This window comes from Homarus americanus, unplaced genomic scaffold (genome assembly GCF_018991925.1).
Source record: "Homarus americanus isolate GMGI-L3 unplaced genomic scaffold, GMGI_Hamer_2.0 scaffold34921, whole genome shotgun sequence".
Taxonomy (NCBI): Eukaryota; Metazoa; Arthropoda; class Malacostraca; order Decapoda; family Nephropidae; genus Homarus; species Homarus americanus.
In genome coordinates, this window is record NW_024741901.1 from 22,699,781 (window position 1) to 22,725,128 (window position 25,348).

The following is a 25,348-nucleotide window of genomic DNA, read 5'->3' on the forward strand; positions in this document are numbered from 1 at the left end:
TTTCCCTTCTAAGGAGGACACGTGCTAAAACAAAATAATAATTATATTAATGATAATGGAGCAGATGGCTAACATCAGAAGGAATTGTTGGACTTCGTTCATTTTTTTTTCACCTATGTTCTTTGGGTGACATTAATAAAAGCGGTACGACAACTGTTTAATTTTAATTATTAGTATTTTTATAGTTTTCTCCATCTACGATCATAAATCACCTCTAGTGGTCATGGTATGAAGGATGAGGGATATTTCAGGGTAAAACGTGGTGAAAAACTAATTATACGACACTAAAAGGATGTCTCTACGTGCTATGTACTGTACACAAATAAATTAATTATTTGCCGTAAAAACTCCACCGAAAATTCTGCCTTGTCTAACGTTTACTTTTCCTCTTCACCACTGATCGGAATTACTACATTGAATGGGGGGTGCTTGAGAACATTCTTGCTGTTTATCCCAAATTTGCTTGCCCACACTGGTTAGTCTTCAATTAGAATATGACGTCCGATGTATGTGAACCACTGACCTATATGTACTTTTACTTTTACTTTACTTTTATCCTCTTCGCCACTGATCGGCTTGTTTGCCGCTTGGGCGATCGGTCACGTCTCTTTAAATTTATATTCTTCACCAAAAGATCAGCTCGCTAGCCGCCCGGGCGATCGGTCACGTCTCTTTTCCTTTATATTCTTCAACAAAAGGTCGGCTCGCTAGCCGCCCGGGCGATCGGTCACGTCTCTTTAAATTTATATTCTTCACCAAAAGATCAGCTCGCTAGCCGCCCGGGCGATCGGTCACGTCTCTTTAAATTTATATTCTTCACCAAAAGGTCGGCTCGCTAGCCGCCCGGGCGATCGGTCACGTCTCTGTCACGCACTGTTGGCAAATACTGGGCATGCACCGGCTCCTGAATGTACCTAAACCCGCTCCAGTGTTAGTCAAGTCTTGTCTTGAAAGAGCTCACACTCGGTGCCGTCACAACACTCACTGGTAGATTGTTCCAAGAGTTTACAACCCTCACTCCGAAAAAGTTTGCCCTCACGGTTTTCTGGACTTGCGGCTTCTTCAATCTTGAGCTGTGACCCCTTGTGGGGCGAGCGTCCGCCAGCTCCAAGTAAGGACACTCAACTGAGTAGTGCCCCCTGAGATGTTTATACACCTCAACTAGGTCCCCCCTTGCCCGTCTGTAGTATAAGCTAGGCAAGTTCAGGCGCTCCAATCTCTCAGGGTAGCTGAGGTGCCGAAGTGCAGGCACCAGTCTGGTGGCCCTCCTTTGAACATTTTCAACCAACTGACAGTCCCTAGCATATCTCGGGGACCAGATGGGGTGACAGTACTCCAGATGGGGAAGCACTTCACTCCTGAAGATCGTCACGAGGGACGGACCGCCTAGATATCTGAACGACCTTCTTATAAGACCCAATAATTTATTTGCATGATTTACCTTCTTCTCACAATGGCCCGAGGACTTCAGCTCATTGTCAACATACACACCTAGGTCCTTCTCACACACAGTCTCAACTAGTGCATTTTCTTCATCCCGTTGGGACATATGATACGCCTCCTTACCGTTGGTACGCCCCACGTGTATCCTCTTACACTTCGTGACATTGAATCTCAGCAGCCATTTCTTCGACCATTCCTGGAGTCCACAGAGGTCCTTCTGCAGCTCTTCACAGTCCGCTTGGTTCTTAATTTCCCGAAATAACTTGGCGTCATCGGCAAACATTTGTATGGAGGAGTGTACAACGTCAGGCATGTCATTTATGAAACAAACAAACAACAGCGGGCCCAATACACTGCCCTGTGGTACCCCACTTGTTACAGGTACAGATGACGATTTCGTGCAATTAATCACCACACACTACTTGCGGTCATGTAGAAAGTCTTCTATCCACGCTAGGACATTTCCCCGAATTCCGTACCCTTCCAGTTTGATTTTCAGCCTTTCGTGGGGTACACTGTCGAAAGCCTTGGCAAAATCTAGGTAAAATTGTCGATATTACCACCCCGTTTCAGAATATGGGTCCAAATATCCAATACCTTGAGCAATTGTGTTAAGCAAGAGCGCCTCGGCATAAAACCGTATTGGCAATATTTTACAAGGTTGTTTCGTAGTAGATGTTCCATCGCGGCATCTCTGATAATACTCTCAAGTACTTTACATATTATGCTGGTCAGGCTCACCGGTCTATAGTTGTTCGTGGAGTGACTATCGCCCTTCTTGAAGATAGGACTCACATAAGCCACTTTCCATTCACTGGGGACCATTTGTTCATCCAGGCATTTACAAAACAGGATGTTTAGGGGCTCTGCAAGCTCGTTGCACAGCTCTCTTAGCACTCTAGGATGCACCATGTCAGGTCCGGGACTCTTATGGACCTCTAGCCTGGACAGTTTATTTCTAATACCCTCTTCTGTGAACACAATGTGGGTCAGTGCTGTGTCGAACCGTCTGTCCTCAAACGCAGGAAGGTTAGTTGTATCCTCTCTTGTGAACACTGAGGAAAAGAAGCTGTTCAATGCCTCAGCTTTATCCAAGTCAGAATCTGCGTAACTACCATCTTCAAGCCTCAGGTCTGATACTCCTACTCGCGTTTTCAATTTCGACTTTGCATAGCGGTAAAATGCCTTTGGGTTTGACTTGACCTCGCGTGCAACCAGCCTCTGGAACTCCTTTTCAGCCCTCCTACACTCTATCTTTGCTTGGTTTCTGGCTCTTGCATACATCCTCCTGTCTTGCTCATCGTTTGACCCAACCCACTGAATTACTCAGAATAGGCAAACTGTACTACAAGCTTTGTCAATAAATAGTTAAAATAAAAACTAAAACTCGTTAGCCGCTTGGGCGATCGGTCACGTCTCTGTTACGCACTGTTGGCAAGTACTGGGCATGCACCAGTTCCTGAATGTACCTGAACCTGCTCCAGTGTTGGTCAAGTTCTGGTCTTGAAGGAGCTCACACTGGGTACCGTCACAACACTCTCTGGGTGTTGTCGTCTGCTCTTTATGTAATAGTTGTCTGCTCTGTCTGAGCGGTTTTATTTTCTCGTATTTTCTTTCTTTTATCCTCTTAACCACTGATCGGCTCGTTAGCCGCTTGGGCGATCGGTCATGTCTCTGATTACTCTTCCTTTTCTTTTATCCTCTTCACCAAAACATCGGCTCGTTAGCCGCTTGGGTGATCGGTCATGTCTCTGTTACACACTGTTGGCAAGTACTGGGCTGAGGGATTTTTTCAAAGTTCACGAGATGATGTAATGGGCAATTTCTGGAACTATCGAGAAAATTTTTCCGTTACCCGGAAAATTCCGGAAAGTTCCGGGGAAGAGGATATTTTTTCCGGCTTTGAGACAATCGTCTAGTTACCTGGAAATCTCTCATTCCCAGAAGTGCTCTGCACCAATTGGTCCGGCTAACAGAGATATCACTGTATTGATAATTTACAAGTACGGTACTCCTGCGTGATCCAACAGGACAAAGACTATACCTACAGTATACGAAAGCTCGTATGAAAGCTATTGAATTAACCATGCGCCGCAAAGCTGGAATCAGCGCCATCTATCGGCAAGGCCCCAAATAAAATCTAGCTCCGAAAGGGGGGGGGGTCAATCTCAAACTCCACTTCTTGTGTTATTGTTTGTATCCTACTCACTGCGCCATGTTAGAGTGCCAACCCAGGGAATAAGTAAAGGCCGCATCCATAGTCCCTTTATTGGCGAAGATGACGGAGACAGACATGTCCTCACAGCAAGACATCAGAGCAGGAACTGAGCTTGTCCGTTGGAACCGATAGTGTTGCCAGACCGCCACACACCCCAACATTAATATAGTGTGTTAATTATGCATTATACATACAGTAAACCCTCGAAGATCTGGACCCTTGGTTCTGGGCTAAGAAGGTCCTAGAAGTTTCCCTAAGAAACATTCCGAAACCAGAGCAAAGAACATTTTAAGCCCGAGGGCGCTGCTTAACCCGTCAGTTGCTTGGATGCAGGTGCCTGAGGTGGGAAACAAACGGATTTGACAATTGTGATTTGTGGAATATTATTTATTCACTCTAGTAATGATAATGTTTCTTATTGTGTTATCATAAGTAAATGCATGGTTTATATATGGTAGTTTGTTTACCACTACATTACTACTGCATTTTTGGCATTTCTTATATCATTAATTATTCACTGGAGGAAATCAATGAAATATAAAAGTAGGATGAATTTCTTTGGATTTTCCACACAGGAATAACGGGTGAGGCATGGCTGCAGTGTACAAACTTAGCGCCACCGAAGTCAACGTACTCTGTAAACAAACAATCGGCGATCTCACAGATACCAACGCCATTTGCCTCAGAGGCCCTTCGTACACACACCCAAAAGCTCGAGCTTTCCTATATATGGTAGTCTTTGCAACAGGGCATGTGACAGTTGTGACACCCACCACCGGGACCTCGTCATTGCAAGCTAGTGTACTATATCAGAGCAGGTGAAATAAACAATGTCCTTAAGTTTTAATGTTTAATGATATATTGGTCACATATCACATGAAATTGGGACTACAAAACAAATAATATGGGCAGGAATTAAGAGCTCCACTTATAGATTATATATACCTTGTAACCATGAGTGTGCGATAATAACACCAAAAACTTACTTCATATTTTAAAGTTGGAACCAAATACTGGACAGTGAGTTTACCGTCACATATTTTGCTGTAAACTGTGGTTTGCTTACTGTAACTGTCTCACTCTTCCCACTTACTGTACTGTAATTGTCCCAGTCTTGTCACTAACTGTCCCAATCTATTCACTTTCGTCTCAATCATGTCACTTACTGTAACTGTCCCAGTCTTTTCACTTACAGTAACTCCCAGTTTTTCACTTAATGTAACTGTCCCAATGTTGTCACTTACTGTAATTCCAGCCTTGTCACTTGGTCTACTTTCTGGAACTGTCCCAGTAAGGTCATTTGGAAAGAAAAATGGTTATACAGTACAGTAGTTTGGAGCAGAAATTGTAAATTTTCTTCAAGAGTCATGTTAGCCTAATTAATAGCAATTAACCATCAGTTAAATTGTCACCGAGGCATCATATCTAAGTTAGTAGATCAGCAGGTTCATGAGGCCAACTATCACCTCAGTTAGCGATTCAGCAGAGGGTGTAAAACTCGATGCCCAAGGAGACGATATAACTTAAGACCATGTTCACATATGCATTTGTCTCCTGGCGCTGAAGGAGAAGCACACAGCTGAGGTAATACTGTACTGTATAAGCTGCAGTACAGAAGTTTGTTGCACCTCAGCTCCTAAGTCTACTATAATGATGATAAAAACAAACTTCAGTTACCAAACAGCCTGTCCCCAAAGTGACTCTATCACATTGCTGTACTTTATATTCATCACATTAGCATTATAGTACAAAATATTCACAACTTTGAAGATTATAATGTACAGCAATGACAATTGAAAAACTGCATATCACATTTATTGTAGCACCAATTTTGGAATACGTGTTCCAACACAACCTGGTATTTTTATTTATTTTTTAACCAAATACCTTGACTGGATCTCTGAATATATTTCATAATATTTTAGATGGCACAAAGAAAGTTGTTCTCTAATCCTGGCCAGAATGTTAAGAAGCTGAATAGAAGTCAAGGCCAGATCCAGGAGGGGAGGGTCCTGGTGGTCCATTACCCCCTTTTCACCAGAAAATCCAAATAATTTTTCTTTAATGCAGTGTTATAATCGGGCATTTTTTGTATAGTAAAAAGTAATTACAATACTATGGTCTTGATATTAAGTGCACATGGCTTCAAAATGGCCTCAAAATGCCCATGATATTGGTCAGATTTCCCAAAAAATTCTGGGGGGAGCTTACATCGCTGTGTTCGCCATGTTCCCTCACCCACAACTTCTTGGACCCCCCCCCCCTTTTGATATTCCTGGATCCGTCCTTGGAAGTTGTCGAAGTGAAGCTTTTGTGTGTCCCTTTAATCACCACATGGGAATCAAAATGACTGTCAAAAGTACAAATTAACTCTTACTAATTCAAAAATCAGTATTAAGATACTGTACTGCATAAGAAATACAATGGCCTTAACCTCGTAAGATTGCCAAACGTCTTGATATTCAGATTCACCATTTTATTCACATTAATAAAATGATACAAGTACTGTACAGTACATTATTTAACTGATACATGTTGTCTAAATAGTGAACATTATATGCTTAAGGATTACAGTTTAAACTAATGTACCAAGACCCAAGAACAGTGTTCACCGAAGTTCTTGTAATTACAATAAGAACACAAACTGTCTTTCAGAAGGAGTATAGTATGAATAGTCATTACATGATTCTGGTTAAAAAATCTGGGAGTCAAATGTTCCTGTGTAAAAGTAGACTTATTACAAAATACCAATGTTCATTATACAGTGAGACCTCCATATAATGAACTTTTCTTTCCATATAATCCACTAGATGGGGGTTTCACATCTAATGAACCCTTAATATAACAGACTTGCCTCTTTATACTTTCTGTTAAATAGAGGTTTCATTGTATAAACATTAGAGTTGACCTGCAAGATACAACGTCATCACCTCTGTCGTCCAACTTGCTTGGCGACGGCCAATTATGAAAAAAATTATTGGTATCTATAAAAAGTTTCAACACATTATTTGATGACATATTTAAACTGTGTCAAGTTTTAGATGATGGTCACTTATAGATGGGTTTGATGATTCTTTATCACTGGACAGGTCATTAGTTAGTACAAGTTGTCTTTGAAATTTTTGCCATGATAATCAGTGTACTGTAACATGTTCACCCAGAACTGAATACTGTAATGTATATAGTCATTTTAATTTAACTTTTCTGATGTGGCTCATTGACAGTTGGCATAAACTTGAGGAAATTATTAATCACTATGTTTGTAGTCTAAAAAGCCATTTGAGATGTACATATACCAAAAAAAAAAAATTCTTCCTTTTTTACTCAACTATATTTACATAGGCAATATTTTACTTCTCTACAACAAAGATCTAATTATATTTAGAATAAAAAAGAAACATGTGAAATTAAAACTGTAAACAAGAGATATACAGGGTAAATGTGTTTACATAACAGGGTACAGGTATGATATATTCATCATCGTGGTAGTGAGGGCCAGTGATCAGTCTTAATCACTGGTGTTCTCCTGTGTAGCCAATCATCTACATGTTCTGGATGATCTCGTACTTCTTCCTCAGGTCCAGAGAATCATTACGTGGATCAGTCTTCTTCTTACGAGCCAACATTGCTCGCATCTCCGCAGCAGACATGTTCAGGTTGAGGCCGCTGTAAGCACCAGAGAATACAGGTTTACTCGAGTCTGTCATTACTACTACTGCTGCCGACCTCTACATCATTCTTACTAACATTTAACTTAGATTTCTAAATTACTTAAAACTATCTTGTACAACACTACCTGGTACTATCTTGTACAACACTACCTGGTACCATCTGGTACACCACTACCTGGTACCATCTGGTACACCACTACCTGGTACCATCTGGTACACCACTACCTGGTACCATCTGGTACACCACTACCTGGTACCATCTGGTACACCACTACCTGGTACCATCTGGTACACCACTACCTGGTACCATCTGGTACACCACTACCTGGTACCATCTGGTACACCACTACCTGGTACCATCTGGTACACCACTGCCTGGTACCATCTGGTACACCACTACCTGGTACTATCTTTAATAATAATAAAATAATAAAATAATAAAATAATAAAATAATAATAATAATAATAATAATAATAAATAATAATAATAATTCATAGTAAATAAAATGTATAATAAAAATACACAAAAATAAAATAATAATGATAATAATAATAGTAATACAAATATTAATAAAATAATAATAATATTAAGTGAGAAACACGACCTAGACCTATGAATTACTATTATTATTACACGTACTATATTTTCACCCCCCAGGCCCTGATGTGGGTCTGTGACCTGTGCCCGGGTGGGCTAATCCCCGTAAAAAAAAAAACACAAAAAAACAACCTAACTTAACCATTCTGAAATCTGAAACACATCTGGCCCCAAGGATTTCAGATAAGGGATTGTCAACCTATAATAAAACACAATAGTTACCAATTACACTTTCCAAAACAGAAGATCTCCCACCAATCACACTTCAGGATGCAATCATTCTGCCAAATTCTAAAATAAATATGTTAGGCCTTGCCATTTCCGCTTAATATATCGTGGAAGCCATACATCCACAACATTGCTAAAGCTGCCTCCCAAAAGCTGGGAATGTTGTACAGATGCCATAGCTACTTCACTCCTAAACAGTTGCTTCAAGTTTATAAGAGATTCATTCATCCTAACTTGGAGTACTGCTCTCATATCTGGGGTGGCTCTTCTTCTGTCCAACTGTTAGATAGGGTGGAATCAAAGGCATTTCGACTTGTTAATCTCTCTTCCTTTTCTCTTCGCCGCAATGTTGCTTCACTCTCTCTCTCTTTTACAGGTACTTAAACGGGCAATGCTCGGTGGATTTGGCATCCTGCGTACCACCGGCAAGGCCGTGGGCTTTAACACTCGTTTTGCCCGGGGTGCCCACCGTTTCTGTGTGGATGTCGGTCACACTAGAATAACCTGTTATAGTACATCCTTCTTTCCTCACATAGCCAAACTGTGGAATGCTCAGCCTTATTCTGTGTTTCCATACTCTTACAATGTCTCACTTCAAAAAGCTGATTTTCTGGCATCTTCGTGGTGTAGATTAATATACTGTAGTCTCTTTCTCTTCTATTTTTAATTTCTTTTTACTCTTATTTTTTTGCACCCCTCCCCCCCCCAGGCCACAGTGTGGGTCGATGACCTGTGTCTGGGTGGACTATTCCCCGAAAAAAAAATATATATACTGTATACTGGAATAAATAAAAAAAAAAGTGCTGTTACCCAATGTAGGATCAATATACAGTACTGTATTTCACTTCCTACTTCTTGTCATCTCACCCTGGCTGTGTGCAGATCCTCTCACTTCCTGTTGATGGTGGGGAGAACTTTCCCCCATAGACAAAAAAGTGCACAAGGGGGCTTACAATGCCTTCAATAGTCTCTGTTTCAGGTTTTAAATAACTTGCAATTTGTGTTATGTATCAATACAGTGGTCCCTCGGTTAACGAGCACAATCCGTTCCAGCAGGTTGCTCGTTAACCGAAAAACTCGTTAACCGAAACCATTGTTTCAATGGGTTTTTGGGTAATTGGTTCCAGCTCACCGAAAATTGCCTAAATTCAACAAAAAAGGTAGAAAAGTACACTTACTTTGAGGTGTGTATGTAGAAGGCTCCTGGATGATGATGATGATGATGACGATGGGAATTAGAATGGGGGTGGAGGAGAAGGAAGAAGAGAAGGCATTGGGGTGGAAGAGAAGTCACCCCATAGCACCATTTCACCCATAAAATTTTAGCTCTCTTGGTGTAATTCAAGATTATTTTCTTTAAATCAACACTGCACTGCATTATATATTGTCAATACGTAAAATATATTTCAAAATGACCAATAATTTGCTTGGAAACTCAGAAAAAAAGCATTTAGTTTGAGAGAGTCTCAAGCAAGATGTTACCTCCACTGAAAACAGAGAGACACTAACACCTGTCTGGTGTGTTAACAGGCTGGATGGCACGCCAGAAACTAGTTTCTTTACCTTCAATTATGTTCAATAATTGTTAAAATGACTAAAAAAGTTAATATTAAACTTTTAAAATTATTGAATAGTATAAAATTCTTGATATTTACTAAAATAGTAAGGAATTTAAGCCCTAAAAGCGATTACTGTATTGGCGGACTAATATTACAGCTGGTGGACCGCCAAATGCAAGCGAAAACATGTTGAAGTCGGCTCGTAAAAAACTCGTTAATCGAGGGATTGCTCGTTAACCGAAGTTAAGAATCTTATGGAAGACAAATAGTTAACCGAAATCTCGTTAACCGAGGCGCTTGTTAACCGAGGGACCACTGTATACATTTACAGACACCAGCTATTGTTCATCTGAATGCATCTACAGGTGTTATGATTATTTTTATCCGATTCAATGGGAGTGGCTGTCCTATTTATAAATATATAAAGACACTCTCGAAATATATTGTGTGGTGTACTGTGTAACACCAGACTAAAACTACTGCTAATCCTAGAATATAGGAGAAGGTGCTGTGGGAGTGTCCCAAGTGGGTGGAGGAAACCGACCTACGACCACCGATATCTCCTATTCTTGAGCAACACACCGCTGATGCTGTTATAATGTATTACAGTGCTTCAATAACTAAGGTCTTTAAGCACGTATACTGTACTGTGCGAGATCAGTAATTACACTAGTCATTAAAGGTTCACTCCTGCAGGTTGACTATGACGCACACGTCAGTTCCCGGCACTGTCTCTATATATTATCATTAACATAAGAAAATCAGAGATGAATATTTCTTATTTCAGATGGTGACTCATGGTTGATGTGGTGCCTCCAGTTGGTGTATGACGACTGGTACATGGCAGGTGGTGGAGGACTGCATGACACAGTTGGTAAATGATAGGCAGTGTATGTCCTAGTAAGAACAAGTACTGTATATGACACAGCTGGGAGGTACATGATGCAGATGGTGTATGGCACAGGTAATGCAGAGAAGCATCTGCCTTACCCCAAAGACCTCTCTTACCCTTGTTACGACCGTGTCGTATTTTTCTATTTTTTTTATATATAACATGCTTCCATGTTGTTCCATATTATTCCTGTAATGTGTTATATTTACTATTATATAATCTAGTCACCTTACCCTGTACTATTAAGGTTTTTAACAGTTATTATTTGTTCAAGCCCATCTTATTTCTTCATTTAGTATTGTAACAAGCATTCTTTGTTCTCTAACGACCATCTGCATCGTTAAACGACCCACCGGCAGGTCGCACTGGCAGGAAAAGGCCCTATATATAGTAGTCCACCAACTGACAGAAGGCAGTTCAGTCCTCTTGTCATACAGTTCACATCCTTTGAGTGACACTCATCACCTGTTACTTATACTTAATTTATTTGTGTTGTTCCTGTCGCCACCAATGTGGTATATCTATGCGAGTACCTATTTAGGTCTCTATTTATGTTCATCAGTATTTGCTTAGTTACATTCAAGTAATTCAGTGTTGTTTCACGTTAGTTAATTTCAGTGTTAATTTTCATAAGTTTATTCACAGTGTTAACGTAATCCAATGCTTTATTTTTATTCTTTTGATGTTTCGATGTTTAGTATCATTTGTGTCTTAAAAGTTTCGATGGTGAATCAATTTGTTGTGACAGCCTACGAGGCTCTTTATTGTGTTAATATTTAATTAATTAAATTCTTAAAGGTTTACTTTATTTATTTTTATTCCATTTTAATTTACTTCACTTTTTTTGTCTGGTTACGCCTAGAACCTGGATATTTAAGAAAATTAAGAGACGGCGTAACACCCTACAAGTCTTCTCCCTACCTCTCTTACCCTACAAATCTTCTCCCTACCTCACTTACCCTACAAGTCTTCTCCCTACCTCACTTACCCTACAAGTCTTCTCCCTACCTCACTTACCCTACAAGTCTTCTCCCTACCTCTCTTACCCTACAAGTCTTCTCCCTACCTCAGTTACCCTACAAGTCTTCTCCCTACCTCTCTTACCCTACAAGTCTTCTCCCTACCTCACTTACCCTACAAGTCTTCTCCCTACCTCTCTTACCCTACAAGTCTTCTCCCTACCTCTCTTACCTACAAGTCTTCTCCTACCTCTCTTACCTACAAGTCTTCTCCCTACCTCTTACCCTACAAGTCTTCCCTACCTCTTACCCTACAAGTCTTCTCCCTACCTCTACCCCTACAGTCTTCTCCTACCTCTCTTACCCTACAAGTCTTCTCCCCTCACTTCCCTCTTCTCCCCTCTCCTACAAGTCTTCTCCCTACCTACAAGTCTTCTCCCTACCTCAAGTCTTTTCTCCTACCCTACAAGTCTTCTCCTACCTCAGTTACCCTAGAGTCTTCTCCTACCTCCTTACCCTACAAGTCTTCTCCCTACCTCACTTACCCTACAAGTCTTCTCCCTACCTCACTTACCCTACAAGCCTTCTCCCTACCTCACTTACCCTACAAGTCTTCTCCCTACCTCACTTACCCTACAAGCCTTCTCCCTACCTCTCTTACCCTACAAGTCTTCTCCCTACCTCACTTACCCTACAAGTCTTCTCCCTACCTCTCTTACCCTACAAGTCTTCTCCCTACCTCACTTACCCTACAAGCCTTCTCCCTACCTCTCTTACCCTACAAGATGCCAAACTCTTGCAGCATCATTACTCACCCAGTTTTGTAAGTATTGTTGGTGGTGACAGGCTGTGGTGGTGGCGGCTTTGTAGTGGTGGTTGTGGTGGTGGTGGGGGGGGCCGGGGCAGACACAGGTGACGGAGCCGGAACAGGGGCGGGCTCCAACGAAGGGGGCGGCGTCGGTGATGTGCTCATGGGACTCTGAACAGCGGCAGGGAAACGGTTAATGTTAAGTTGTATAATGGATATGAGAAAAGAGGGGGCAGTGAGTTGGATAAAAAGGAAGTTATTGAGGAAGGGTCATGCAGGGAATAGAGCTATAAAAAAGTAACTGGCATCTACTCTACTTAAGACTGTACCATGACAATCTATCATCAGGACGATACGATGAACCTCTTCATAGGAAGATGTCTGCTACGAATGACAGTGTGTGGGTCGGGGAGAACCTTAGACGTTATGCTTTATGTGAGCACCACTTTTTTTGTTTTGTCTCCACTATTCATAACTCGCAAAACTCGTTCTGTGTCACAAACCAAGACAAGCCCACCATTCTGCAGGATTCACTACTGCTTATCTATACACACAATAGTATCTCTGATGCATTTCTCTCATTCCTCACATTGCAAGGAGTTTATTAACCCTGTCGGGGTTCAGGTAACATGCCGGGCCAATGTTCAGGACTAATGGTTCAATACGGGCAGAACCTGCAGCAGCTAGGGTCCCCAGTATTATATCACCTGGGCATTATGTTCTTGTCAACATCTATGGTTAACTGTCGTGAATTCTAGAAGGTCGACGAAAAAATTGTGTGATCTAGCGTAAAAACCACGTTGCCTATCTTAGTGGGTCACCACAGTACACACACACAGGGCAACACTCCCACAGGTCCCGGGCAACACTCACACAGGTCCCGGGCAACACTCCCACAGGTCCCGGGCAACACTCCCACAGGTCCCGGGCAACACTCCCACAGGTCCCGGGCAACACTCACACACAGGTCCGGGCAACACTCACACAAGTCCCAAGCACTCACAGGTCAGGTCCCGGTCACAGTCCCCGGGCAGCACTCCCACAGGTCCCGGCAGCACTCTCGGGCACACAGGTCCCGGGCAGCACTCCCCACAGGTCCCGGCAGCAGCACACAGGTCCCGGCAGCACTCACACAGGTCCCGGGCAGCACTCCCACAGGTCCCGGGCAGCACTCCCACAGGTCCCGGGCAGCACCCTGGGGGCAGCACTCCCACAGGTCCCGGGCAGCACTCCCACAGCAGCACTCCCACAGGTCGGGCAGCACTCCCACAGGTCCCGGGCAGCACTCCCACAGGTCCCGGCAGCACTCCAGGTCCCGGCAGCACTCCCACAGGTCCCGGCAGCACTCCCACAGGTCCCGGGGCACTCACCGGGCAGCACAGGTCCCGGGCAGCACTCCCACAGGTCCCGGGCAGCACCCCACAGGTCCTGGGCAGCACCCCAGGTCGGGCAGCACTCCCACAGGTCCCTGGGCAGCACTCCCCCACAGGTCCACGCAGCACTCACACAGGTCCCGGGCAGCACTCACACAGGTCCCGGGCAGCACTTCACACAGGTCCCGGCAGCACTCACACACTCACACAGGTCCCGGGCAGCACCACACCTGCAGCACTCACAGGGTCACTCACACCCTGGCAGCACTCACACAGGTCCCGGCAGGTCCCGGCACAGGTCCCGGCAGCACTCACACAGGTCCACTCACACAGGTCACCCGGCAACACTCCACAGGGCAACACTCAGGTCCCTGGCAACACTCACACAGGTCCCTGGGCAGCACTCACACAGGTCCCGGGCAACACCACACAGGTCCCTGCAACACCACACAGGGCAACACTCACAGGTCCCGGCAACACTCACACAGGTCCCGGCAACACCACACAGGTCCCGGCAACACTCACACAGGTCCCGCAACACTCACACAGGTCCCGGGCAACACTCCACACAGGTCCCCAACACTCACACAGGTCCCGGGCAACACTCACACAGGTCCCGGGCAACACACAGGTCCGGGCAACACTCACAGGGCAACACTCACACAGGTCCCGGCAACACCACACAGGTCCCGGGCAACACTCACACAGGTCCGGGCAACACTCACACAGGTCAGGTCCGGGCAACACCACACAGGTCCGGGCAACACTCACACAGAACCCGGGCAACACTCACACAGGTCCCGGGCAACATCCACACAGGTCCTGGGCAACATCTCACACAGGTCCCGGGCACACATCCCGGCAACACTCACACAGGTCACAACAGGTCCCAGCATCCACAGGTCCTGGGCAACATCTCACACAGGTCCTGGTCTGGGCAACATCTCACACAGGGCACATCTCACAGGGGCAACATCTCACACAGCAACACTGGCAACACTCACACAGGGGCAACACTCACACAGGTCCTGCAACACCACAGGTCCCGGGCAACATTCACACAGATCCCGGGCAACACTCACACAGGTCCCGGGCAACACTCACACAGGTCCCAGACAACACTATGAATGCAAAATAGGAAGGAAAGGCATGTTTAATAATGAGGCAGTGAGTGTGTCTTATGAGAGTCTATTGAGGCAGTGAGTGTGTCTTATGTGAGTCTATCGAGGCAGTGAGTGTGTCTTATGAGAGTCTATCGAGGCAGTGAGTGTGTCTTATGTGAGTCTATTGAGGCAGTGAGTGTGTCTTATGAGAGTCTATTGAGGCAGTGAGTGTGTCTTATGAGAGTCTATCGAGGCAGTGAGTGTGTCTTATGAGAATCTATTGAGGCAGTGAGTGTGTCTTATGTGAGTCTATTGAGGCAGTGAGTGTGTGTCTTGAAAGTCTATCAAGGGCAGTGAGTGTGTCTTATGAGAATCTATTGAGGCAGTGATTGTATGTATGAATCTATTGAGGCAGTGAGTGTGTCTTATGAGAGTCTATTGAGGCAGTGAGTGTGTCTTATGAGAGTCTATTGAGGCAGTGAGTGTGTCTTATGAGAGTCTATTGAGGCAGTGAGTGTGTCTTATGAGAGTCTATTGAGGCAGTGAGTGTGTCTTATGAGAGTCTATTGAGGCAGTGAGTGTGTCTTATGAGAGTCTATTGAGGCAGTGAGTGTGTCTTGTGAGAGTCTATTGAGGCAGTGAGTGTGTCTTATGAGAGTCTATTGAGGCAGTGAGTGTGTCTTATGAGAGTCTATTGAGGCAGTGAGTGTGTCTTGTCAGTACGTTTAGGCAGTGAGTGTGTCTTGTGAGTCTATTGGGGCAGCGAGTGTGTCTTGTGAGTATATTACAGCAGTGAGTGTGTCTTGTGAGAGTCTAATGAGGCAGCGAGTGTGTCTTGTGAGTCAGTGTAGGTGTGCGTGGTGCTGTTCTCAAGGTGCATGTGATGAGACATATGCCGAGAAATATAAATTGTTATTAAATATTACCAAAGATTATAAAAGGTGGAACGGGATAGTCGACTTATGTTGTGGTGGTACAGTATAACCCCTCCATCCATCTTTCATTTAACTTCTCAGGTGTGTCATTATTTATCAGGTAAGTTGAACATTGTTACCTGAATCTTAATAAAACCCACCAAACCATATGTCGACTGTTTTCTTTTTTAATGTGGAAGTAAATTCATTGACTACTAAGAGATAAATGCTAGAGGTACAAAGATACAGTAATTAAAATCAGTAGAGAAATGTTGGTTTGAAAAATAAACTTGTTCAGCCAGTCTGAGTAAAAGAAATGATTGTCAGCAGCCAGACAAAGAAGCAGTCTGTTCCGTCACATAACAGCAGATGAACCAAACCTCTTATCAAGTTAATTATTTTGTCTCTTCAGTTTCATCCAGTGTTGTGAGGAAGGGAGGCGTGAGGGCAGTTGAGGGTATTTCCCCGTCTACTCTCGCCCCCACCCCCCAGATCCAGCACCACCTGTGGTGACTGGCTACATCAAATCTCTCTTCCTCCTTACTTCTGGTTTTACGAACTTTACCTAGTTTTAGGAAAAGTTAATCAACCAAGTGATAAATATTATTTTACCGTCATAAACATAACTAAATGTGCAAAGTTTTACACAACCAATACTGTAGAGTTGAATGACAAATAGTCCCATACTAGACTGACTGTATGAAGAACAACACAAATTATGAAAATGACTGTACTTTTGGTATTATTAGAGTATCTAATAGCAGTAAACTTGTATATCTTCTATAAAGTTATTTACTCATATTAGAACGCACTGAGAAGGACTTTGTCCTTGACTGAGCACCGGTAGATGGCGGGGAGGAGAGGGGTGGGACCCAGACACTGGTAGAAACATCTCGACTCTGCTTCAGTATTCACTCATATAAGTAAGACAAAAAGTGGGTGGGTTATAAAATTCAAAAGAAGCTTGAGGCGAGAAGCAAAGAGGAATATGTAAATATCAATAATTTAGCAAGTGATTATTAATACTTGTATTAACCAATATTAAATGTAGAGAAAGTATAGGCTGCACCCAGATCATATGAAGGAAGTTGGTGAGAGAACCTCTATCTCTGCCCACCACACATGTCAGTGCTGGTGTAAGGTTCTTGGATAATGCGGAATGTTAATAAGTATGGTTGCATCTGTCACAAGGCTCCAACCTCAACGTGCTCATGTACTGTGACTGAAGCGTCAAGTGTTATGATGACTTTCTTAAGCCGTCATCAAGGATCAACTTACCAACAATAAATGTAACAAGAATTACCAGAAAAGAGCGAGTCAGTTTTTGTCACATGGAAGTTGGTAGCACAGGTGAAGCTAATGAGTTACTGAAAAGGAAAATATAGACAGTTATTATAAAATTTGAAGAGGAATTATTCTCGACTTTCAAAGTTTATTTATAGTGTAGTGATGCCCTGTAGAGGGTGAAGGTGCGTGGTAACTTGCAGTGGGTGAGAAGAATACAAGTGTAACTCATGCAAGCTGGAGTGTACAGTACTGCTGTGCGGCGGTGTGCGTGTGGACAAACCTGCGTGGAAGGATCAGTGTGGGCGGCGTCTGAACCGCGTGAGGAGTGTGACCCAGCAGAGGACGAGGCTGAGGACGAGCGCCGGGAGGTTGAGGTTGGGGGCACCGCGCCCCCTCCCACCTCAGCCCCGCCCTTGCCCTCCACCAATTCTACGTTGTCGTACTCAGCTTCCAAGTCGGACTCGGGAGAGGGCGGGGCCTCCTCCTTGGGAACCTCAGCCTCTACTGCTTTGCCTTCTTCAGACACAATACCTTCAGCAGGTATTATTTCGCTCTCAGACGGGGCTCCGTCACCTTCTTGCGAAGACGAATCATCAATTGAAGGCTTAAGTTCTTCCTCAAAATGTTTGTCATTATCATCTTGGAGAGATTCGTCTTCCGCTGGAGGTGGAATGTGTTCCTCCACAGGCTTTATGTCGCCCTTCTGCGAGGAGTCATCCCCCTCCTCGGGCAGAGGGGAGGGAGATCGATCCCTTGGGGCAGGGGAAGGAGAGCGATCCCTTGGGGCAGGGGAAGGAGAGCGATCCCTTGGGGTAGGGGAGGGAGATCGATTCCTTGGGGCTTCCATAGTCTCCTCCACGTCCTCTGGGACGGACTCCTTTTCAGTCTCAGTAGTGGCGGCCGCCGGCTGCTCACACACATGCACACATGCAAGACAAACATTAGCACAGGCAGGAAGATAGAGAAAGAGATAGATAGACAGTGGCATCACTATCTGCTGTAGCGGCGTCAGGCGGGTCGTGACGGCTGTGGTGGTAGTGGCTCTCACTGCCAGGAGCCACATGCATTCCAGATGAAAAAACAAAAGCAAACTAAAATATATATGACAAGAGAAATATGGGGAGTAATACAATAAAAACACTAAACGTGGATCTAGGAGACTCATCAAGCCTTTATACAATGCCATGAACATTATGTAGATACAGTAACTGGAAAAACACAAAACTATTAAACAAGATGGTGATGGTGTGCAACACTAGACATGCAGTAGTAATTCACAAGGTAATATATTACTATGATTTTTAGAGATGTAAACAGTGAGAGGATGACAGGCAGGCATGTACTTGATTATGAGATGTGATGTGTCTTAGCCTCCCTCTGGTACTAAACACAACAGAGGAGAGCGCCAGCTTATGTACCTCGAGGACGACTGACCACTGGTGATATAGTGGTTAGCATCCTTGCATCGCAACCGAAAGGATATAAAGGATATGGGCTCGATTTCCAAGCGAGGAAGAACTATGATCAAGTTTCTGGGTGTAATTTATCTATGGCTACTTGGTCTTCACTGAGGACCTAGAAATAGAGATTAGTGGATCCTGTGCAGTTGATGAGTTGTCCGTTCTTCCGGGATAATCCTTAAACATCTCCAGGAGTCCCAGCTCACTATAAGTATGAGCCTATTGGCCCATACTGGGCAGTCCCGTTTACACCCAACCCCTATCGCTCATATATCCGTCCAACCGATATTTGAAGCTACTCAGCAAGTTAACGATGATGTTTGGTAACTTGTTCCACTCATCCACTACTCTTATTTCCAAACCAGTGTTTACCTAACTTGCACCTAAATCTAAATTTGTGTAAACTAAAACCATTGCTACGAGTTCCTTCCTGGTTGGATAGCTCAGCCATGTTAATATTAGTGATTACTGTATAATTTTTATCTGGGTAAATATTTAGTAGTTGTCACCACCTATTTGACTTTTGAAAATGGGTTTTTATAGTGTAAATCGTCGTGTTAATACAAATATGACTTTCACTGCCATCGGAAATGAGCAGTAGTTGAGATTTTGAAGAAAAAAAAGTAGGTCAAAAAATGTAAAACAAAAAAATAAAAAATCTTACCTAGGCAGCTACCACACAGGGAGGTACTACCACACAGGGAGGTACTACCACACAGGGAGGTACTACCACACAGGGAGGTACTACCACACAGGGAGGTACTACCACACAGGGAGGTACTGCCACACAGGGAGGTACTGCCGCCTGGGAAGATATTGGAAGCATAATGTGTTGTCTCATGGTAGACCCTGCCTCATTTACACACAATTGCAGGGTCTCAATTGTTTCTCTTACTATTGACAACACAACATACATACATTGTTCCTCACTTTTTTTTTCATTTTGTATTTTGTGCATTATTATTATCATTATTATTATTATTATTATTATTATTATTATTACATTTTCGCCCCCCAGGCCCCGATGTGGGTCAGTGACCTGTGCCCAGGTGGGCTAATCCCAGTTAAAAAAATAAAATAAATAAAATAAATAAATACAAAATCCTAACCTAACCCCGAGTGTGTAAGAAATTTAAGTAAGAGATACAGGAGGATAGAAGGATGCGACTTGAGGAAGTGGTCTCTTACCACAATACCACTACACTCTCGTAATGACATCTTGGTCACTTTACAGATGAAACAAGAAAACCGTGAGCCCTAAAATATGTCAACGGCTGCTGCTTCATTGTCCAAAATGCTCTGAATAATGCGGCAGCCAATCAATGTACAATGAAAGACAAAAGTCGTGTCGTGAAATTTGGTGAAAATATATGGCGAAGGGCTGAAACTTTTGGTGCACTCTGCCTAGTGGTGGGGCTCTCAATGTTTTACCAGTTATATTTAATCTTGGGACAAAACCGCGTCACGACTTTCGCCCTTGATTGTACATCCATCACCATCTTCCAATTACCCGCGAATGGAGACTTGTGCTGATTAGTGTACGAGTATTACGTCACATCCGCACTCTTGCTGATTGGCGTGCACGACAATGACGTCACATCCGCACTCTTGCTGATTGGCCAAATATTATAAAATAAAAGTTAAAATAACTCGAAAACTATAAACTTCCGACGGAAACGTTTAGAATTATTATTTTTTCCTCTATCTCCCCATAAATGACTCAATATTCCATTAGGTGGTGGCGACTACTAAACATTAACCTTTATTTTTTTTTACGGGGATAAGCCCACCCGGGCACAGGTCACTGACCCACATCAGGGCCTGGGGGCGAAAATATAATTACAATAATAATAATAATAATAATAACTATTATTATTATAATAATAATTAATAAATATTAATAACAAAATAAAAAAAAATATAAAACAATCATAATCATAAATAAATACAAAATCGAAAAAAATAAATCAAGAATGAGAAATGATAAACATTATGTATGTTGTATTGTCAAAGTAAGAGAAACAATTGAAACCCTGCAATTGTGTGTAAATGAGGCAGAAAGTCAGATCAGCAACCTGGGACTTGGTCACAATTTTTGTGATGCCTTAGAGCAGCAGGGTCTACCATGAGACAACACATTATGCTTCCAATATCTTCCCAAGGCGGTAGTACCTCCCTGTTTGATAGCTGCCTACTACCTGTATTTTTCTGGCTAAATAAACTGTTGCAATCAATCATTCTTATGCTAGGTATTACGTCATACACGCAGGGAACATTACAACACAAAAAATACAGGAAATACTGAATTTATCTTTCATTATTATTATATTTCAAATTTTGTCTTCAAAACACTTAAAACAAACCCACCAATTCTCACACACACACACACCATTAGGTAACACGTCAAAACTCGAATGTTATCAGATGACGATACGGTATCAGAGGACGGAAGCCAACGACCTACCTTTCCCCCACTCCTATCACTCTACTCTTTCTCCCCACTCATGTCTCTGCTACAGTCTCCCTACTCCTGACTCCCAGCCTCTCTCTGCCCACTCTACACCAACATTCTCCCTCTCACAACTTCACTTCCAAAGTGGAGGTGTAGAAGGGTAGGAGAGTCAGGTCACGTCAGTTGTGTGTGTGTGTGTGTGTGTGTCGAGGTCTCCTTACTGTCAACAAAGTCACATTATAATACTCCTCACGTCCAACACCAGCCTGAGAATTTATTACTATCTCTCTCTCCTCTTACTCTCCTCGATGTTACTATAGCATGCGGTCTACAAGATATTTAGGTTGTTTTGTTAGGTTAGACTAAAGACATCTTTGTAGACCGCACGCCATAGCAGCACCCTTTCCTCTCGTCTCTAACCATGTGTGTGTAGGTAAGAACATAAGAATGGAGGAAACTGCAGCGGGCCTATTGGCCCATACTGGGCAGTCCCGTTTACACCCAACCCCTATTGCTCATATAAGCATCCAACCTATGTTTGAAGCTATCCAGCGTATTCGAGTTAATGATGATATTTGGTAACTTGTTCCATTCATCCATTACTCTGTTTCCAAACCAGTGTTTACCAATTTTGCGCCTAAATCTAAAATTGTATAATTTAAAACCATTGTTACGAGTTCGCTCCTGGTTGGATAGTTTGAGTACCTTTATAATGTCCCCTTTGTTTAGCCCTGACTTCCATTTATACACCTCTATCAGGTCGCCCCTCGCTCTACGTCTCTCGAGGGAGTGCAAATTAAGATGCTTTAACCTGTCTCTATACTCAAGGTTCCTAATGCCCGGTATTAGTCTTGTCATTCTCCTCTGAATTCTTTCCAATGATTCTATATCCATTCTGTAATACGGTGACCAGAAATGAACTGCGAAATCCAGGTGTGGTCTCACAAGCCCAAGATACAGTTTTAGGATGACCTTGCTAGTCTTGTAACTAACACTCCTTTGTATGAACCAAAGTACTTTATTAGCCTTGTTACAAGCAAAAACACATTGTTTACTTGGCTTAAGGTTCCTACTTATCATTACTCCTAAATCTCTCTCGCGGTCGAATTTCTCTATGGCATCGTTGTTCATCTGGTAACTGGTTTCCCTGTTTACATCTCCTATACTGAGTACTTTACATTTGTCCACCTTGAATTTCATCTGCCATTTTTCAGACTATTCAAAAAATTTGTTTAGATCTTCCTGTAGTTTTGCGGAGTCCTCGTCAGATTTAATACGTCCTATTTTAGTGTCACCAGCAAATTTACTTATGTTGCTGTCTAGGTTAGGTTAGGTAGCACATGACTAATAGTTTAAACCATCAGTCTTACTTTATATATTCAGCCTTATAGTTTAACGGTGTGAGAGTAAGAAGTAATTATTTTTTTCACCAGCGGTATAACTAAAACTATGTTATCTTCCCTTAAGCCTCATAACCCACCCACCCATCCTACCACCCACACACGTACCATACTTCTCCTTCCTGATCTTACCTAACCTAACATTAACCTTACTTAACCTAATCTATCTTAACCTAACCTAATCGGCGACCCAAACGTCCGCTCATCCCTGCCACTATGTACACACCATGGATACTTAATACAAAATATATGACTACAGTAGGTTGGAAGTTGATGAAGATGGCGAGAAAAGTTTATTTTTTGTGAAGTAAGAGGAAGGAAATTGGTGAATAATGCGGTGCTGTTGGTATGAGGAACTTGTACAGATTAAGAGTGGAATGATTGATATTGTAACCGGGACTTAAAGAGTGTGAGATACTAAATCTAACACACATCCTAGTCGACCGCAATATAATCATAACAAAGCTATTGACCTCGGGATTCGGAGAAGTCTTATACCATGGCTTACAGACTTCCTCAGTGACCGACGCCAAGCTGTACGCTTCCGAGGGGCTGTCTCCACCTTTCAGTCACTCACCTGTGGCGTCCCCCGAGGCACCAAGATGGGACCACTCTGCTTCCTTATGCTCATCAATGATGCCCTAAGAGAAACCCCTGCTCGCTGAAAATATGTTGACGACTCCACCATTGGGATCAGCGTCAACAATTCTGCTCCCGACTATATCGCCCTTCAGGATTTATTGAAGTCTCCAAAACTGGGCCACCAACAACCAAGTCACCATCAACCATACCAAGACCATGGTTATGCACATCAACCTCTCCTCCGACATTGTCCCACCTCCTTCCATTACTTTAGGTCCGAACACTCCAGGTTGTAGATTCCACGAAGCTCCTCGGCGTCGCCATAAACAACAAACTAAATTGGAAGCCACACGTCAGTGAAGTTGTCAAATCCTCCACTTTCCGTCTCCACCTCCTCCGCCGACTCAAGTCCCTCGGAGTTCCTGCACACGAGCTCCTCAGTGTTTACACAACATTCATACTTCCCAAGCTCACCTATGCCTCCCCCACCTGGTCTTCCTCCCTAAATGCCACACAACGTAACCACCTAGAAAAAGTGCAAAAGAGGGCATGCAAGATTATTCTCTCCCCTTCCTACTCCACATATCAAGAAGCACTCAACACACTGACCCTTTCGACTCTCACTGACCATCACCACGACCTCATCTGCAAATTTGGTAAGAAGCTTCTACACCATCCCCGACACCGGCTCCTACTACCACCTGAGATCCCTTGTCCGAGAATTGCTGTTCGACACCACAACCGCATCCAGCCCATACGTGCACGAACTGATCGCTATAAGAACAGCTCAGTCCCAACCATTGTAAAAATTATCAATAACTTGTAATAAACCAGTGTATTCACTCCCAGTAAATACTACTTCTTGCACTGTCACTATGTTGAAATGCACTGTAGTTTGAACTTTTCCCCATCTAGTTATTATATATCTTATTTGTGTCACTTATGTTACTTGTATATTATTTGTAATTCGAAACCCATTCCCCAAATATGTAACTGTATATTTTCAGCCTTCTGGCTGCCAAGCTCTTTCAATAAACCGTTAATTATTATTATTATTATTAATCATCCAACGGTGGGAATACAGACAAATTTGATGATTTGTTTTACGGTATATGTTTTGTGTACGCACAGAATTTTCAATTTATCTGAATAATAATAATAATAATAATAATAATAATAACTAATGAAAATAATAAAAACAATAATAATATCAGTTACCGCATTGGTTTCAGAGTTAAGTAAGAACAATGGCAACTTAACTCTGGTGAGAACAATGGTGATAAACTGTTCTGCATTAACATATATAATTACACTTATTCTAATCACAGAAATTTTATTCAAATTTTTTAGCGACTGGGCTACTTAACACCATATGAGACACTAACAAGGTGACACTTGCTGTAAAGCTTTGATGTATTGTTTAACACTGTTACTAGGAGGCCATAATACCCAACAGTAACAACCTTATCTGTTATGGCATCAAATATTCAATAGATTGGTCCGGCTATTGTTATTACCCAGATAAGTAAAACAATGGAAAATAAAACAAGATAAAGCTGTACAGTCTATGGCCACGACTCGTGTCCAAGTCAGTTTTTGTGTAATCCACAAATCATTTAATGTTCGTTACAGTAGTATTATATTGTTAACTTGTACTAATTAGACACAAGAAGACAAACTGTATCCTGTAGACCTGGCCATTGTCTGGGTAGGGAGAAGAGTGTTAAGTACCTCCTCGACAGTAAGAGACGGTTACCCCCTCTAATATCCTGGTACACCAGCCCCCCCCCCCACCCCCCAGCCTTATGGAATATAAAATCCTGTCTTTTGCAATATAAATTGAGTACATATGACTCGGCCAAGAAAATAACTTGAAATTAAACTTATCTCTGCATTTACTGCAGTCCTCCATGGCAGCATTTGGTCGTACAGAGGACCAGTTCCCTAAGAACCAGGATATTATTCTGGTGGGTACTCGGGTAGGGAAAAAATCCTACTCACACGCAGAGCATGGGGACCACCACACATGGAGGAGGGATTCATTACTGTCAACAGGAGAATAAATATTTCTAAAAAACTTAGTCAGGACAGGAGGATAGCGAATGTAATTCCGATTTTCAAGAAAGGGGATAGATCACTATCCTCTAACTACCGCCCAATCAGTCTAACATCAATAGTAGGCAAATTACTGGAAGCAATCATTTCAAACTCTATTCGAAATCACCTGGAGAAGCACCGATTGATCAATGATTCCCAGCATGGCTTCACAAGCGGACGTTCTTGTCTAACTAATCTATTAACATTCTTTTCATCAGTTTTCGAATCGGTAGACGAGGGGCACAATTATGATGTGGTATACCTCGACTTTAGCAAAGCCATCGACAGAGTCCCCCGCGAAAGA

The 25,348-nt window shown here is 42.9% G+C and overlaps 1 protein-coding gene across 1 annotated transcript in view; it reads right to left on the reverse strand.

Annotated features, from left to right (window-relative positions):
• Nucleotides 1-4,497: 4,497 nt before the first annotated feature.
• The window catches only part of LOC121876311 (flocculation protein FLO11-like), a 53,676-nt gene continuing 32,825 nt past the window's right edge, over nucleotides 4,498-25,348 (reverse strand). The window contains exons 3-5 of the mRNA XM_042381365.1: nucleotides 17,334-17,960; nucleotides 12,384-12,547; nucleotides 4,498-7,327 (exon numbers count right to left, since the gene is read on the reverse strand). Coding sequence (XP_042237299.1) covers nucleotides 7,204-7,327; nucleotides 12,384-12,547; nucleotides 17,334-17,960 — 915 coding nt within the window. The 3' untranslated portion in view covers nucleotides 4,498-7,203. The remainder of the gene's footprint in view (nucleotides 7,328-12,383; nucleotides 12,548-17,333; nucleotides 17,961-25,348) is intronic.